This window comes from Festucalex cinctus, chromosome 4 (genome assembly GCF_051991245.1).
Source record: "Festucalex cinctus isolate MCC-2025b chromosome 4, RoL_Fcin_1.0, whole genome shotgun sequence".
NCBI lineage: Eukaryota > Metazoa > Chordata > Actinopteri > Syngnathiformes > Syngnathidae > Festucalex > Festucalex cinctus.
In genome coordinates this window covers 11,111,961-11,130,924 of record NC_135414.1, presented here as the reverse complement: position 1 = coordinate 11,130,924, position 18,964 = coordinate 11,111,961, and the positions used below count along the sequence as shown (strand labels likewise).

General features: G+C 37.4%; 1 protein-coding gene across 1 annotated transcript in view; it reads right to left on the bottom strand.

Moving 5' to 3' along the window:
* The window catches only part of luzp2 (leucine zipper protein 2), a 166,765-nt gene that overhangs the window by 83,925 nt on the left and 63,876 nt on the right, over positions 1-18,964 (bottom strand). The window contains exon 2 of the mRNA XM_077518207.1: positions 743-860. Coding sequence (XP_077374333.1) covers positions 743-860 — 118 coding nt within the window. The remainder of the gene's footprint in view (positions 1-742; positions 861-18,964) is intronic.

Below are 18,964 nucleotides of genomic sequence, written 5' to 3'. Positions count from 1 at the left end.
TGTTGTTGTTGTTGTGGTGGGAGGGGTTAATCAACTGGCCATGTGGTTGGCTTAGGGGCAATTAATATGTTACCATTGTAAATATTGTTCAAATGCTGCTTAATTTTGTTATCTCCATTGGATTTGCCTTGTTCCAAAACAATGGTGAGTAGGGGACCCGCCTTATGAAGTGTTGTTCCGATACCGTTTTTTGGCTCCCGATACCGATACCCAGCTTTGCAGTATCGGCCGATACCGATACCATACCGATACTTAAGATTTTTTTTTCCTCAACATGAAAAAGCTGTCCGTCCATTGGTTCAGTGCATTCAAGGGCCAATAGGATATCTTCGATAGGCATGCAGTGAACATGTCACATACCAGTGAATGTCGTGCACCAGCAAGACACAAGATGCAGAATCCAAAATCCTATATTAGCGTTGGAATTAATGGTATCGGCATGTTACTTGTGAGTAGTCACCGATACCGATACCACTGTTTTAATGCAGTATCGGCACCTCTGCCGATACCAGTATCGGTATCGGAACAACACAACTTATGAGTAGAGGTTTGTATTACATTACGCACTGAATAAATGGCTCTAATCTTTCTGTATTTTAACCAGAAAAAAAAGTGCATATAATTTTTTAAATGGATAATAATAGTTCAGTTGTTTGTCAGACTGTGAATATGTTGAACTTTTTGCAACTCCAGGAAACAGCACTTTCATTTGCTTTACAGTGAGAAAGAGAAAATACCCAACCTGAATGTTGCCTTTTATGCTGTCCAGCTCCTTGGATGTCTTGGAGAGTTGGTGCAAGATGCTGCTTCTTTCAGTGAAGACTTCCTTTAGCTTCTTTTCCAGACCATCATAGCTTTGTCTTTTAAGAGAGAGAGAAAGAAAGAAAGAAATTTGCTTTTAATGTATAACACTGACTGAGATTCAACTTTTACTGTCACATACGCCAGAAGACTAAGCAGCAATATCAGAGACAAGGTGTAAAGCAAAGGTAAGAAAAAAAACTTATCTGCTAAGCACAGTCCCCAGCGAATGAAAAACAAATGGGAAAAGACATGTATTGTACCGCCGATTGCTTTCAACCAATCCTTTTAGTGACGTCTGTTTTACAGAGATATGCCTGTTGACCAGAGGCATGCCCCTACTGTTCCATTTTAATATTGGATGGGGTCCATTCAGCTATTAAGGGGGGGAGGGGGGGATCCAGTGTGTGTTGGGTGTAATGTCACATCCTGTTTGTCTCTGAGCTTCCACAGAGCAATACTGCTGAATGTTTTTTTTCTTTTTCTTTTCTGTTTGTCACTGAAGCTTCAGAGAAAAAGACAAATGCTACTTCACAATATGTTTGCACGATTTGGATATGTCCCAAAAAAATATGTCATCATAGTCATGGACACCACTTAGATGCCAGTACTGTACTAACAGACAGTTTGGACACATACTGCATAAGTGAACAAACACAAGAGCTATGACCATGTGAACCAGTGCATTTGAATGATTTTATGGCTGATTTAACGGACATGTGCCAAGACAAAAGTGCACCTCTCACTACCTGTTACTAAATAAGATTTTCTTTAAATCTAATGTGCTTGTTTACTAACTAAAGAACAGCCAACAGCTCATTTGGGAAGTGTCTCAAATCAAGTGTATCTGTATGCAATTAACCTGTTGGTGAAAAGAGATGGGGGGCCTTAAATTTCCCTTCCAGACCATAAATGTGCTTACTGTGGTGCCCTGGGTATTTTAAATATCTTGTAAACCCTTCGCAAAAAGTCACAAAAGCAACTGGGCAGATGGCAAGGTTATTGATCCAGAAGGAAGAAGTTGAGTACAAGGAGATAAATTGCTGATGGTCACTCAAATGGTCATCTTTTTAGATCTTCTCTTGCAATATTTGACACTGGTTATTGAAAGCAAGGCTTAGAAGTTACAAGTAATCTTAGACATTATTTCTTCCACGTCATTCATTCATTACTTTTCAGCTGACTTGGGTAAAAAGGCAGATAAACCCTAAGAGCACATCTAAAGACAGATAACTCATTCACAGTCACATTCACACAGTCACCCATGGAGCCTGCACAGAAATCATACGAGTGAACTATCTAAGCTATCAGTGACAATTACGAGGGCCTGTTCTTTTTATTATGGACTAGTATTAATATTCTGATTGCTTCCCCATTTGAATCGCAAAGTTCAGGGCCTAACTTTACTCTCTACATGGGATAAATAACTTCCTTGTGATAAAAAGATCTAACATGATAAACAAAATCCGATCCCGATGTTTGACCTCGACCGAAAAAAATTGTTAAGCATTTGTAGCACCCCAAGATGTACAAAATAGACCAGTTGAAGCCAATGTTACAATGAACAGGAAGCGAGTTCTGATTTTTTTTTTTGTGTGTGTGTCAAATTTTTGCCCATTTTTGCAAATTTACAGGGATTATACTTTTTTTCTCTTGGCATAAAAAATATTATGATTGACTTAAAATTTGGAAAAATCACAAGTCTTTCTATACTATATGGAGGGGGCTGGGAATCAGTTTTATATTTTATATTTCCTTCACCACAAGAGGAAATGCTTAATAACGCCCCTCCAAAATGTCAAAAAAAAAGAAAAAAAAATCCCAAACTTCACATCTGTCATCTAGTCACCTTGAGAAAAGACCACAGATGAGGGTCTCAAAGTTTTTGAAAATTTATTCAACTTTGCACACACACCAGGACTTGCATAAAATTCCATATTCCATGGATTTATTGTGACATACAAAAATATAATAATAACAATCCCAATCTGCCTGTACCCCTAGTTATTATTTTAATTACAAAAAGTCTGTCATTGTAAACTACAACTACAATAATGAGCATATTGTTAAATGAATAGTTTTCTGGCAGTAACCATCAAAACGGAACCATTACTACCTCGGCGAAGGGAGAATATCTGATACAACGCTTGTATTGGATATCATTTTATTGTGCTAGTGGTCATAATTTGTGCCTGGTGGGCGTAAAAATACTGAATAAAATATGCTACTTCTCACAAAAGGTTAGGTATATTCGGCTTTTGGGTGGAATTGCATGAAGAACCTCAAATGCACTGTATAATCTCTCCAGGTCAACTTAATGTGACCTTCTCGAAGCTTTTAATGCACATGATGTCCAACAGTTGAATGTTTCAGTACTATTTGCACAACTTGATGTTCTGTAACAAGCAACTGAACGGCTAAATTCACCAAATGTCTTTCTGTAACTCTTCCCGTCTCTCTGTCTATCAGTTGCACCCTGCTGCGATATTCTAAACGCTGTGGCGTCTTCTATCTCGGAACATGTTTGAAACCTCACACTGGTGATGTATTTTTGATCTCGATTGTTTTAGGTCTTGGCCTCTCGATGGCAAGATTTGAACAGCATTAGAAGGACTGTTTAAATAACAAATCTAACTGAACCAGCAAATGAGTTAGGTAACGCTCTAGAATAAAGTCCCTAATTTATTCTCGTTTTCATTTGATGTGGTAGTATTTCATAGGCCACTAACACAATGTCTGATGAATGACTCCTTGGACGTTATGTAGAAAACATTAAATTATTGCCCTCACTGAAAGCTGTTACTTTTAATTTCTTCAGATTTCAGTAAAATGAATAGTATTTGGAATAATTTCCTCTAGAGTCCCAACTATCGTGGCCATGACATAAACCCTGTATTACTTGTGCAGACAATAATTAAGTAATGTTTTATTATTATTTACGTCCATACATCTATCCATCCATCCATCCATCCATTTTCTTGACCGCTTATTCCTCACAAGCGTCGCGGGGGGTGCTGGCGCCTATCTCAGCTGGCTTTGGGCAGTAGGCGGGGGACACCCTGAACTGGTCGCCAGCCAATCGCAATTATTGATATAATATGCACTCTACATGGTTTCACTGCCTTTGCCAGAAAACCTTTACTATATATTTTTAGACTATGAAGTAATTCTGGATCAGCGTGGATCAGTGGAAAAGTGGTTGTCTCCTAACCCAGAGGTTGTGGGTTCAATCCCATGCCATTGTGATCACGTCGAAGCATCAATGAGCAAGATACTGATCCTGATCCTGCGTCGTGAGTAGTTGAATGTAAAGCGCTTTGAGGGCCTTTTGAGGTGGAAAAGTGCTGTAAAAATGAAGAACCATTTACCATTAAAAAAGACAAACATAACTCCAAACTCTTTAACTATATTTCAGTCTGGACTTTCATTCAAAAATCCCAACAGCAGATCATTAACAACAACAACAACAAATAAATCACTAGTTAAAAAGAACTGGAACACAATAAAAGAGTGAAGTCAAAGGCACACTTGGCTTGTCACCCAGCAGCATCACTTGGAAATGTATTGCAGGTTCACATAACGGGGGAAAAAGAAGGTGAAAGATTGTTCTTGTCTGCCATAATTCATAATGTGATCATTTAGTAACTGCTGGCAAAAGAGCGTGTATGAAAAGATGCTTAAATTGTTAGATGTAATTCCTTGGCTAAAAGTCTACCATTGCATCTGCAAAACCAACAATCCCATTTGGAAAAGCGCAAATGACATTATGTAATGACAAAGACAATGCCTCCTAACAAAGCCGTGTGCGGGCAGACAAGCAAATGGTCTTAAAGCAGAAGCACTGAAATAATGTTTTTTTTTCATTTGACACATCTGCAGTTTGTAAGAAGACCCAGGCTGTCGTCAAGAAACTCATCAGACTCTAGGCTGAGGGGGAGGCTCCATTTATTGGATGCTATTATTGAGGACAAATATGTCTGAACTTTCTGAGTCAGAGAAAGTCTCGAGTTGTTCGGGTTGACCCTGCAGTATGAAATATAATTTTAGAGAATAAAAGCAATGCTACTGAATAGGAACCTCACCATTCATGCAATGGCTCAATAATGGAAGCCAAGGCAATGGCATTGAGGCCCAGCAAGAGAAATGCAGGGGCTCGCGTCCCCTGTTGACAAGGGCTAGCCTGTAAATATGATTAAAGTGTTAACACAGTAAGAAATACATTCAGCTTTATTGGACAGCCAGAACACAAATTTGCAAATGCTGCAATGCTCTCCCATATTTCTTCTATTGTAGCATATGCTGAACCATATTTCTGCCACATTGATGCCAATTTCCATTTGCAAGCCCTGGAGCATCTACTGAATTCTTCAAGTTCATGATTAATGTGCAAGGGCACTCTAAAGTACTCAAATGGAAACTCATCATGTAAATTGCATGATCAAATTACAGAATTTAAAAAAGGACGTTGTTCCTATAATGCAGTTGTTGACAAAAATATGAAGTGGATTGATCGCTACAGTAAAGCAAAGCTTTTGCTGTTTGACTCACGCTGTACATAAAAAAAAAAAAAAAAAAAAAAAAAAAGATGGGAAACTGTTCAGTTACAATACCTGTCTAATGTAACTTATATTGTAACCAAAACAATCAAATTGCCAACTCTGCCTTGTTTTTCGTTCATCTGAGAGTGGTGGCAGAAATATTCACGTGTACGTCCCCCGAAAATTGACACTGCATCTATTCAGTCGGATGACAAAGTGCTGCATTAGGCAATCAACATCAGTGTTTTGAACACTGGAGTGTAGTGAAGATGAAAAAGAAAACATTAGCTGACGGGAGTGGAATATTCCTGAGTATGCTAAAAGCGTGGAGATAATGTTCAATTTATTCATATTGTTGTCACAGCTGCCTGATTGCAATGTTCTTTTTAAAAGCATCTACATCAGTCTCAACAGTGAAAGACAGATTATTTAGGTACGCTGTTTTAGACCACCGGTAGTGATAGCATCAACTGAACTCTGCTCTCGTGTGAAGACAGAAAAGGTCACCTTACTCTTTTTCTTTCCTTGATATTATCACAAAACGGACACAATGTGATTTGTTTGGTGAACACCAGTTGAGTCAAGGCACATCATCATCATCATCATCATCATCATCACACACACACACACACACACACACACACACACACACAAAATAATGTACAGCGTCATTCGTACAACCCAATTCTAGTACATGGAGGATATCCCCGTAGTTCACAGTAATGGGCTTTCACAAAATAATCACTGAAACATATAGGTGACTTGTTTACTGTTCCTCAAGTAGCCAATGTTTTGTTTAGTTTTTTTAGAAAATGTCCAAAAGCAAGGACAAGCAGTCAAGGACAAATGAAAGTGTTTTCCTGAATGCATTGTCGAGAGGCTGTGGTCGTATAAACTAACCAGGGCGGGTCAAGCCCAAGTGTGATCAATCACTCATTTCTTGCGTACATCCATCAATTCATGTTCTGAATGTGAGAACAAAAAAGGGGGAAAATAAAGCAATGTGTTCTTGCTAGATAAGCTCTCTGTTCCTTCATGTACATTAACTAACGAGACACAATGGGTGTGTGCACAGTATGGACCTGGAAAAAAAAATGCAGCTCCGATTGTCCAGGTCAATTTAATTTATTTTTTATGTAACCATTTGATAAATATTCTTTAGAAACCCATCAACTGGTGGATTCTGAGTTTTGAATTAACCTAACATCATTAATTTGGATCGAGGGTGGGAACTGGAGGGCCTATACCTGCAGTAGCACAGTTGGAAAATGGTGGCATGATCCTGCTTACACGTCTTAGACTAATATCAAAAACAAAATACACAAATCAAATGCTACAGGGTCAAAACAAATTCATTTGCTGCAATGCAAGAATTAAAGGCAGACAGGGATTTATGTATTTTCACAATCAGGCTAGATTAATTATGCCATTAGGAGGGTTACAAACAAGTAGTTCAATACAAGGGAGGTCTCAAGTCCCATCAGGGAACTGATGTATATCTACTAGGGGTGTGAATTGCCTAGTACCTGACGATTCGATTCGTATCACGATTCACAGGTCACGATTCGATTCGATACCGATTAATCCCGATACGAATTTATAAGTCGATTGTTGCAATTTCTTTTCATTCAAATTTAGAAAATACTAATCAGTAAGCTTGTAGAGTGTAAGATTTATATGAAAATGTATTATTTATTTATCTGAAATTTCAGTCTTATAGAGGTTGTAATCTGTTTCATGTTTGAACAGCATTAAAATAAAATATTAAGGCTTAATGTTCCGTTCATATAACATTCTTCCATGCTCAAGGTGTGAATCCTAACCCGAAGTCAGACGTTTTGTTGAATATTTTTCCATTAAAAATGGAAGTTTAAAAATCGATTCACACACACACACAAAAAAATAAAAAAAAAATAAAAAAAAAAAAATAAGGCAATGATGATAAGACGTTGAATCGGTAAGACTACCGAATGAACAATTCTGAGCTCTTTAAAAAAAAAAAAAATGAATAAAAATCGATTCAGCCGCCTATTGAATCGATTCGAGAATTGCGCGATGTAGTATCGCGATATATTGCCGAATCGATTTTTTTTAACACCCCTAATATCTACTATCATACAAAATACACATGTTGTGTCAACACTTCTTTTGTTCTTGCTTGCTCGTATGATGAAACCATAAAAAATCTCCTTGTGTGACCAAATTATTTTGTAGAAATCTGATGAGTATTAAACAATTGTGAGAGTAAAAAGGGCACTGAAATAAATAGATAAGTCAGCAATGTCCTATTATTTATTTATGAATAAATTGCAAGACCTTTTGCCCTTTTTCTCACTTGAGCTCCTTGCACGTCCCTGAAGGTATATAAATGTATGAATATTTTAATTTTTAGATCACACAATAAATCATATTCATGTGCATGTTCTGTTACATGAAACTGATACAAACTCCATCAGTTAACACTGTCCTAAAAAGTGAAACTTCCAATTTGCTTGTCACTTCAATTATGTAATCTTCCACTGAAATAAAAGGCACAAAGTCAATGAAATAAAAATAATTATCATGTTAACAAATTCACAAATTAACATTTTTAAGCTCAACTAGATGCCTATTAAATTCCTTTGACATTTTCCACTGAATATGAAACAATACTGTTTTTAGACATATAAGCACTTTCACAACAATGATGTAAACAAAATTCAAGTCCTTGTAACACTTCAACCAAAAATAATTCTAAAAAAAAAAGAAAGAACAGTTGTCCTTTAAAAATGTTTATTCAACAGCGTACAGCAACCCAACAGTATAACTTTATGAGTAATGTTAACATAATACACAGTGAAAATACATTCCCAGTTTTAAACATATTTGTTTGATTTTTTTTTCTCTCATGTTAATAATAACAGTCACATGAAAATAATTAAATTATTTCTGTAGATGTCAAGCATGTCAAACTCACATATGTTCTCCCTTGTTTGTCAAAACCAGGGGTCCATTTCACAAAGCAGGTTCAACAACATAAGCCTTTTAGCTGAAACTCCCTCACACATTTAAAGTTGATTCTTTTATTGTCATTTATCCTATATAACATTTTATTTTTAGCCTTGCATACTTTTTTTTTATCTGTTATTTATTTTACTTTATTCTATTTTATGTTATAGCTTGCTGTTATTTGTTACATGTATTTATAAACGTTGTCATTTTTATTAAGAAAAAACATTTATTACTATTCATATATATATATATATTAAATTGGTCAACAATTCTCTTTTGAGATTGCACCTTCATCAAGGGGCTCATTTGTCATCAAAGGACATGCCATGTTCATGAAAAAGTGGACTTTTAGTATTGAGCTACTGACTTTTTTTTTTCATTTTTATTTTTTATTTTATTTTTTTAAATAACAGACAGCAGAACTCTGCTACGCCAAAATTCACCATCTGATTGCGTGAATGAGGAAATCAAATGCCGTGTGTGACTGAAAGGAGGCAGAGACAGAGAGAACCTTGAGTTTCATTGTGATAAACCTGCTACAGGCCAGGTTAGGTTCATCTATTCTACGGTAACTGCCCGAGAGTTTAAGTTCCCTCTTTTTATGAATGAAACTGGCCAGAGTTACCTCCTTTTTCTCCGGTTTCAGTTACCTCCCTTTCTGAAACGGAAAACACACTTCAGGGTTAACAGACTGAGGGTTCTTCTCACTAAACCTGCTTTGTGAAATAGGCTCCAGGCCAACTAATTTTCATACAGTATCCTGTACATATAACTCTTCTACAAGTTTTGGTTCTCTTGACACCACTGATTGCAAGAAGCAGCTCGGACTTATTTTCTTCCCTTGTGCTATCACTCTTGATGACATGACCCCAATCTAGGCACTCATGTCACCATCATTCACTTTTCAAAACCTCTCAGGATCATCATTGCCAACTTTTACCACATTTTTTTGTGTAATTCAATCCAGTTTTCTCTTCAATGTTTTATCACACTGCCATCCCTTACTTACGTCACTTTTTTTTTTCTCCTCCCAAATGGGCATGCCCAATGTTGTTTGTAGCTGTTGAAAACTCACGTTCTCACTCATAGATGTTTGTTACACATCAAATCTAGGTAGGCCTACCAAGAAAAAATAAAAATAAAATACAACGACAAAGAAAGACAGAAAGAAAGAACAACAACAGGCGACACCAGAGGTAGCCTATCATCAATATCCCTGAGACATGAACACCACTACTACAACTTTTACTTGAATAGCTACACCTCACTATTGGTTTATATGAGGAAAGCATATATGCATGAATACACTTTTTGGAAGCTTATTTGATGAGTTTGTTCTAGTGTGTAAAAAAGTATTAGCAGAAGTTAACCACTTATATTAATTTGCTAATAACAAGAAAACACATTTTAAAACACTTTAAATGGGACATAATGAACTTTGACTTTGTGGTATTTGTATCCAAATATATCACAAACGAGAAAATTGCATCTCAAGGCCAGGGTTGAATCCTACGTTAATAAAGAATTTTCAACAAGTTGTGTCTCTGGAGTGCGTGCCCATTGCCCATTTCTGAAAATATTTATGTGTGCACTTCCACTTAATTAGCCCCAGTGTAACTTAACATGGTAGTCATTCCTCAAACCGACTTTCTCAGCCAATGATATGCTTAGCGCGGCTGGCCATGGTTCAAGAGGGAAAGAACCTTTTTGAAGCGGCGGTCAAAGCACAATCATCTCAAAGCCAAAAGGAAAATAAGGCTGCAGTGTTACACACAAATTAGCATTAGCTAGCCTAACAGTGCTACCAGGATTAACGTATGATAATGATAATATTCCAGTATTGAGTGTTATATTCACCACCGTATGAACAGAAAAGCATCATACATGTACATGGTTTCTTGGTGAACATATATTATGTATAGGTTCATTTTATGAGTCTTGAATTTGAATGTACTATTAATACTCTTTAACATGGAGAAATGTGAGCTGTTGCTGCTGTTTCTTGCTAAAGTTAATTGTGATCCTGGCTTCTCGTATGCAGATCCACGTTACAGTATGTGTCTAAATCACGTCAAGGACAGTCTGTGAGGTCTCGCAGGAATGAGACAAGAAGACAAGTTAAGCCATCTGGAGGGAAAGCAGGAGGAGGAAGCGTGAGGTAGAGAATTCGAAATCAGATGACAGATGTGGCTTTATCACAGGTTTTATGCCCTTCTGGTACACCACTCTCTGAGAAAGTCTGAAGGGGAAACCCACAGGCAGCTGGATTATCTATTAAGAATAAATGGACGATTGATTTCAATTGATTGTTTCATCCAAGGTAGACTTATTATGCTAACCAATATTGTGTCAAGCATCATGTTGTAGACCTTTGCTAATATACTGAAAAAACTGCAGTGACAAGAGTCGTCTGGTTCACTTAAACTCACCCGCTGGCCAAAGTTTGGACTGGCATGATGAAATGCTAAGAAAAGTCCAACATGCTGTCTGACTGTTTCTGTCACTGTAGGGATAAAACAATATCTGAACAGAAAGGAATGATGAGTGAGGATTTTGATCGCTGTGTTTGAGATCCGTGATTCTTTTTTATATTGGGACATGTTATGGCCCATGACAGCAAATCTGTTTTGTAAAGGATTTCCAGCACAAATAAATGTACAGTATAATATTTTAAAGTTTTGTATAATAATGTTTTTGTGTTAATTTGGAGGCCTAAATATTGGGAAGCTAACAGACAGTTCTTAAGCTTTTGTAGTTGTAGTTTCTTATACTCGGTGGTGCTCTGTAATTCATTGTTGATGAAAAAAAAAATTAAAAAACAGAAATCAAAACCAAGTAAAAGCTTGTTAATCATTCAGAATGAATGAAGACTGGAATTCAGGGTGCAAACAGTTAAAGATTTGGTCATTATAATCCACTACAAATGACAATACTAAGATTTCTGCGGCACGTGAAACTGGAGTGTTCAACACTCATTTCCATTCCTTTGTCTTAGCTCTCAAATTCATTGGCTGGAGAGTTTAATCATTTGAGCCTCTTTATAATCTAATACAATATGTTTCTTCTCCATTGAGACATACTTTGAGTTGCTTTGTGGACTTTATTAAACTCTCTTATGCCGGATTAAGACGTTCTTGAACAAAATCATACGGTACTCTCGAAAAGCCTATCTTGTGCAACTATCCTGCATTACACCCACCAACAAATCTTATTAAAGGTTCAGTTTCTGAACTGAGGAAAGCACTACGGATTTAACCGGATATTTGTTTGGGTTTGTGTTCTCTGATGTTGCTCCTTTCTCAGAACCAGTCCACTGACATGCTGCAAGAGAGAGAGAGATACGCAACATATACACACTTACAACAGTCTTTGTACAGGTTTAGAAAATCAATTTATATTAAAGTTTGCATTCATTCGTTCAAGTATTTTTTTAGTAGAACATAAAGGCAAATCTCTTTGCCATATCTGTATTTTAATTTATTTATTTTTTTATTGAATTTTTAATAATAGGTGTAATAAAACTAATTCAGATACAAGATACAAAATGAAAAGCACAGTATTATTATTATTATTATTATTATTATTATTATTGTTATTATTATTATTATTATTATTATTATTATTATTATTATTATTATAAGAGGAATAAGTAGTTCAGAGGACGATGGATGGCACACACAAATCTGGATGACATATGTACAAATTAGCTACTTGTAGGCAGCACTGTTTTCCTTTTTTTGGGTGTATGTTCAATATAGTAAATTTCTTCCTGAGAATTTCTTGCAGTTATGCCTGAGTCTTGTCCACATTTTAATGCCGTACTTGCCTGGCTTACTGGGCACGTATAGCCGCAAGGGGACGTTTCCCTGTAAGGGGAAAAAAACATTCATCTACTGTTACCTCTGACCCTGTGTTGAGCATCAGTGGAAAGAGCTGCACTCATCTCTCGAAGGCAACCTTGATGGTAGCAAGCTTGTCAGATTTTGTTCTTGTATCTGTTGTCAACCCCGAGGACTCATATAGTCATTCAAAAGGTCTGAAGTGACGTTATCCGGAATATATTTGCACATCCCAGAGAGTATCAGTGGCCTCATTATTGGAGATGCAAATTTCAACTAGAAGAAGAAGACTAATGTAAGTAACCAGGTACTGTATTCCTCATCAATGTCATTTAACATGGTGCTGTGGATGTCCCCCCCCCCATCAACAAATTCACAGAACATGATTATGTGCTGCTTATCAGAAGCTAATGTTAGCTAACCCTTTGAGCATCCATAAAATACAAAGCAGTTACCGAGTCATGGGCTGAGAAACTCTATGTGGAGACAATATGTAAATTAGTTCTACTGTTACATCAAAATCCAGCAAAAATCAGAACAGCTTGCTAACAGACAAATTTGGGGAAACAGCACACAAAAAATATACTTGGTTGTGTAAGTTCACACTTCATACATGGGTAGGCACTCCAGAGGCCCAACTATTTGTTTACAAGCAATTAAAAAGGAACTTCTCCATATGTCCCATTGAACATTTTAAGCAATGAATTGGGTCAAATTGTGCAATTAAACAAAGACAGCTGTTAAAATTACAGCAGGTTTGCTGCAACAAAGCAGGAAATTAAAAGTTTGATCATTCAGCTAGACAGGGTTCCAATCATAGTGCTGCTATTTGTAATTGTTCATTCAGATACAGCGTTGTGTCATATTTATTCATGTCAGCTAAAATTTGCTGGGATTCATCAGTGGTGCCCATTTGTGACAAAGTGATTTGTTTGGTTCTGCATACCAGTATTTATTTTTTTGCCTGTTATTAATGGATGGAAAAATCCATCCATTTTTCATACCACTTATCCTGTTCATGTAAAGTTAATTCAGAGATTTGTTTTTAACTATGTTTCGAAAAGATCTCTTTTAAACATGTACAAAGACTGAGACTTTTTTGTTTTAATTGCCAGCGTTTTCGGTGGCGTGTCGCTCTTTTTATCTGACATGCACTTGAGTATCCCCCCTTCGCTTGTACGTAAGAACATGAGCTGTCCGGTGATGTCCTGTATCAATCTGAGAGCAAGGTTGCATGGAGCCTAATTACCAAAATATTACAAACACTTCAGTCTTCAACATGGAAGTGCAACTTTATCTCGCTGCCTGAAGTCAACACCATGTCTCATTTAGATTTAATCAGCCAAAATGGGCTTATGTCACTACGCTCTGTAACAGCGGTGAGGGAGAGTCATTCATTCATTTGAAAGTTGAATGAAGCAAGCTTAGTCTAATATCCTGTGTTGCTCAGCCTCATGGGTGTCTTGTGACTTGCTCGCATAAACAATAGTTTGTGGCAAACAGCTTTAATGAGCCTGCTTGCAGACAGGGCAGCTGTGTTTGTTTCACAGACAGTATGCAGGATGAACTCTATGTGCTGTAATAATTAGACAAATGACCTTTATGTATGAACACCATGTCTATTGTCATATTAATGCCACTGCAATTAGCCAGTATGTGCCCCACATTGTGCCTGTGATTACATTGTATTTTACTTCAGTCTTCTTCATTTACAGGTCAGATCAGTAAATGTCAGTTGAGTCAAATATGTTAAATTAAAAGTAAATCATGCCACATGCCTGAGTCATGCACACATTTTGTGCATTCTTTTCAGCAAACAAAGGAGACAGTTCTTAATTAGACAACACAATGGTTATTAATAAATGGGAGCTCACAATGACGATTTAAGCTGTGTAAAAGTGTCTCTTCTGTGCTGCAGGGCTTGCATGATGCCACAATTGCAATTGAAGGATTTGCCAGTCTTGGCTTGAGGCTCTTCCAGATGTCATCGTGGTAAATTAACTGCATTATATATGTTCCACCTTCAAGGTACTGAAGGCCCCTTTTACAATGTAGCCCCATTCCGCCTTTCCCACAATGATGATGGAGGATGCTGCCATGGAAGGAAACTAACCAGATCATTCACACACCACAACACTTTGGTAGAAAGAAAATCCAATTTCGAGCATATTATCGCTTACTTTCTCTGATTCTCACATTAGCTGTAAAGTTAGCTAAATAAGATACATTATATGAATGAAAGTATGAAAACATTAGCTGTCCAATGCAACTATATGTCTTGGTTCTCCCCGTTCCAATAAAAGCCTCATATGTGTATATGGGAATTTTTGACAATTCATTTGAGATAACATTGAGTTGAGGCAAGCCGTAGTGGGCTCGTTATGACCAGTTTTGTGCATTGATTTGATTTAGTTGATGTGGAATGGCGGAATGGCATTTTCGAACCCCCCCCCCCCTTTTGCTTGCCACCATTTCCCCCTTAATCTCATCAGCTCCTCCTCTGTGACTACATATACTCCTTACTGCACCTGGTATCGTTCTCAACTCTCCTTTCTTTATGTAATCAGTTATTCTTCTGTCTTTGTTTTCTTTTTCTTTTTCTTTTTTCTTTTCTTTTTTTTTTTGTCCAGTCCTTGTCAGGCCCGTGTCAGCCTAAAGGTGAAGTGGGCTTTCTTTAAACTCACTAGTCTTGTCAAATCCATGCTTGATTAAGTGGCATAAATAAGGACACTTGTGTACTATACCTTAATTCTCTCTTTTATGGGGTTAGATAATGTTGTACTTCCTACAACAATGGAGGTGCCGAAAATAAACCAAATAAAACACAGCAGACAAGACAAAAAAAAAAGGGTAATTCAAAAGTATATATAGTTCTGTCCAATTTCTTTGTCTTTTATCAAATCAAATGATCTCAAGGGAACACATTTCCCAGCAAAATCTGTGCTTCAAATATGTCTGACTTTTATTATGCTGCACAGTGATGAAGTACATATTGTGTAGCTGTGTAAAAGTAAAATCCTCTTGAGAGAATGGGCAATGTAGAAAAAAAAATGTCTCAGTCAAAGATGCTTATTCAAGGCCCTGTCTGCTGATTGACAAGGCAGACAGTACAAGGTTAATGGAGGCAGGCATTAAGGTCAAATGGACCTTGATTTAGCCAAGCAAACACAAACAGACTTTGTTCATCTAACCTTAAAAAGAAATGGAAAAATAATTTCAGAGCCAGATACTGTCTCCCAAGCTCGGCTAAAATAAAGCATAAGCTCAATATGCTCCATTAAAATTCTCAAACGTATCACCCAAGCAGTGTGCCGTGGCACACTAGTGAGCCGTGAGAGATCATCACGAGTGCTGTGAGAAATAACCCAATTGTCAGAAAACTATTATTTATTCATTGCGACCGTGAGACGGTGAGAGTTTTGCAATGTAGTAAAATGGGTGCCATGGCTCAACAAACGATGCGAAGAATGTCTCTGAATCTAAATTGACATCATAATTACGGCATATTTAAGAACAAAATTAATTTCTAGTCTAAAGCACATTTGCACTGACTTTAATGAACTATATGAAATTATGGGAGAATATAAAATAGTTACAAAAAAAGCACTAATTTTAGAACAAACTGAAATGAGCACGGCTTAATAGTCTTCATAGTCAGCGATTAACAATGAATGTGGGTAGCAGTGAACACATTATTTTACTAGACAATTACAGTTACCTCGTAGGATACGATCCTTAATTACATTGACCCTCTAGTCAAGAGACTTTTCTATCAGAGACCATGAACCAAGACCTGGATATGAATCACAGAATATGAGAGCAGGGCTATTAAATAGGAACCCAGAAGAAAATGGCACTTTTACCTAATCACTGTTTTTATGAGATGACAAAGCTCCATTACACAACTCTATGGTCAGTAGACTGGCAACGCAAAGTTTGACTGAAATGTACGGGCCATTTATGGTCCCACTTAAGTCAAGTCAAGTCAAGTCATATCTTGTGAGATTTCTAAGCACTTCTCACCCCGGGTTTACACCGGTTGCGTGTGCGGTGCGGCTGCGGTGCGGTGTGTCTTGACTGCGTGCTCCGGACGCGTCAATTTTTTGGCCAATCCACACCGGCTCCGCACAGCTGCGGTCCGGCAGCTCCGTCCCGACCACTTCCCGCCGTGTCTCGCGTGACCGCGCGCGATCATGTGGCATTAAAAACAACAACAAACACACAGAAAGTCTGTGCTCAACAGAGAAGCAGAAAGAGAGGTGGACTTTTATTATTTTGTGGCTTTCTACCTCCAATATAAACCTCTCCTCGTCCATGTTCGCTGGTGTCTAAACCGTGAATGAGCACCTCGCACGTTAACTCCAAGCCCGTCTACGCCCACATCACGTTTTGCTAGCATGCTTGCGAAATAGGAGCTGGCGAGTGTTTTATCTTGAAAGGTAACCAGAAATTTATTTTGAAACTGCGTCGGTCTTCCTGTCCCGCTCGATGTGTTTTGCGCTAGCTTGCCATTTGCCGGAGGCCTACCGCTGCGGCGTCCGGCAAAAATAGAAAATAGGTCTATCCTTGCGGAAGGGCTGCGGCACGCCGCAGCTGAGACGCAGTCGACACGCAACGCACCCGCAAGCGGTGTGAACTGCACCATTCGAATGAATGGAATCTAATTGCTTGCGTCGCCGGAACGCACCGCAACCGCACCGCAACCGCATCCGGTGTAAAGCCGGGGTCAAGCATGTATTTTGTGTTTTTAATTGTCGTGTATCTTTTTGTGATCGTCCGCACGACATAACAATTTAACAAATTTTCAAGTGCTTACTGTTTTTCAGAAATTCTTTAAGGTTTATGTTAAATACTGACCTGTACGTTGTGATGTTTGTAAACTGGCTACCACAGAACATAACACCAATGTTTTGTCACATTTAGCTCTGGGAAGATGTACTCTTGGACATAGATTCTAGTTATATTAAATACATTATTTTATTCACTATATATTTTTTAAATTGACTGATGAATCTATCATGAGATTTCTTTCTTCTTCCTCTTAACTTCTTGTCTAATATGATAATCGTCATCAGCGGGGTTCTACTATAAAAGGAGCTCCTCACGTTTTTATTTTCGTGCTTCTGGTTGTCAGCAGTTTGAATTTGCATAATAGTTAAACATTTTATTCCACCCGAGGCCTTTATAATTATAGTTGTATTCAGGATTTAGATTTGAAATGGTGACTTATAACATTTAATATTTAGGAGTAACATTTAGCACATGTATTATGATTTAACTCAGGGGTGGGCAAACTCGGTCATCAAGGGCCGGAGTACTGCAGGTTTTGGAGGTTTCCCACTTCGAACACAAGCTGATTCCAATCAACATGATCGTTATCATGCTTATGCAGTGCTTGCTGATGAGCTGATCATGTATCAGCTGTGCTGGAAAAGGGAAACATCCAAAACCTGCAGGACTCCAGCCCTCGAGGCTCATTTAACTATTTAATATGTCTTTTGCACTCTAAAAAGAGAACTGTTGAACCAATTTTAGATTACCGTATTTTCCGCACTATAAGGCGCACCGAAAAGCCTTAATTTTTTTCAAAAGGTGACCATGTGCGCCTGCTAATCCAGTGCGCCTTATATATGGATCAATATTGAGCCGCAACAGGTCTCGCTGTCAAGACGCTATTGGTGACCCTGCACGATCGGTGACGTTCATGCGCAGAAGATCGCGCCATCTTGGATCGCTAGCTAACACTAATACTTTACCTCAGAGAAAATAATAAAACAGCTGTTTATTCATTTTGGGAGTGAATGGAGTTGTCAGAAAGCTGGTTTGTAATCTATTAATGAAGTGTGACTGACCTATCTGACTTTTCTTGACGTTTCCTTTAGCGCAGCACCATCTAATGGATGCATAACGTAACCCCAGCCTCTACTGTAGTGCCTTATATATGGAAAAAGTTTTAAAATATGTCATTCTTTGAAGGTGCGCCTCATAATGCGGTGCGCCTTATAATGCAGTGCGCCTTATAGTGTGGAAAATATGGTACAAATTGAATTGTTGACCAACTTAAGAAAAAATTAATAATAATAAATAAATAAATAAATAAATAAATAAATAAATAAATAAATAAATAAATCTCTTCAATTGGTAACACACAATTCAATTACGTTAGTCCAAAATGAATATATTAAGTCTAATTAATTTAAGAGTTCATTAAACTTAATACTTTGAATTTGAGTTACTTTGGATTAACTTAAGTTCAGATGAACATATTAAGTGTTATGAACTCATAATTAATTAAACTTAAAATATTCACTTTGGACTAACAATTTGTGTGTTACCAGTTGAAGCAATTTTTTAAAGCTGGTCAACAATTCAATGTGTAATCTTAAATTGATTCAATAATCATCCTTTTTAAAGTATAGTTGAACAATGTAATTGCGCATTCTCAAAAATTGACATGAGTTTTTAAAACATTGTTTGAAGCTAAATGTTCTGTTATTTTTTAATGTGAGGTGCTTTACAAAGAACATCTCAAAGGCTTGCAGCATATTTCCTTTTTGCCGTCTTCTTGACATAACACAACTGTAACACTGTATTTTAGCGCTTTCAGTGAAACCATCAAACTGTTTTGTCACGCTGCTGTTTGGTACCTGGCCTCTAAAGCAACAGTTACCACTTCAGTGTGCTGGATCTACATTTGGCTTGACTGTGTCACGAATCAGCAATGAAAACGCATCCATCTCATTATATTGTACCGCTGGCTCTGTGTATTTTTCACTTGAATGAAGCTGCATGGAA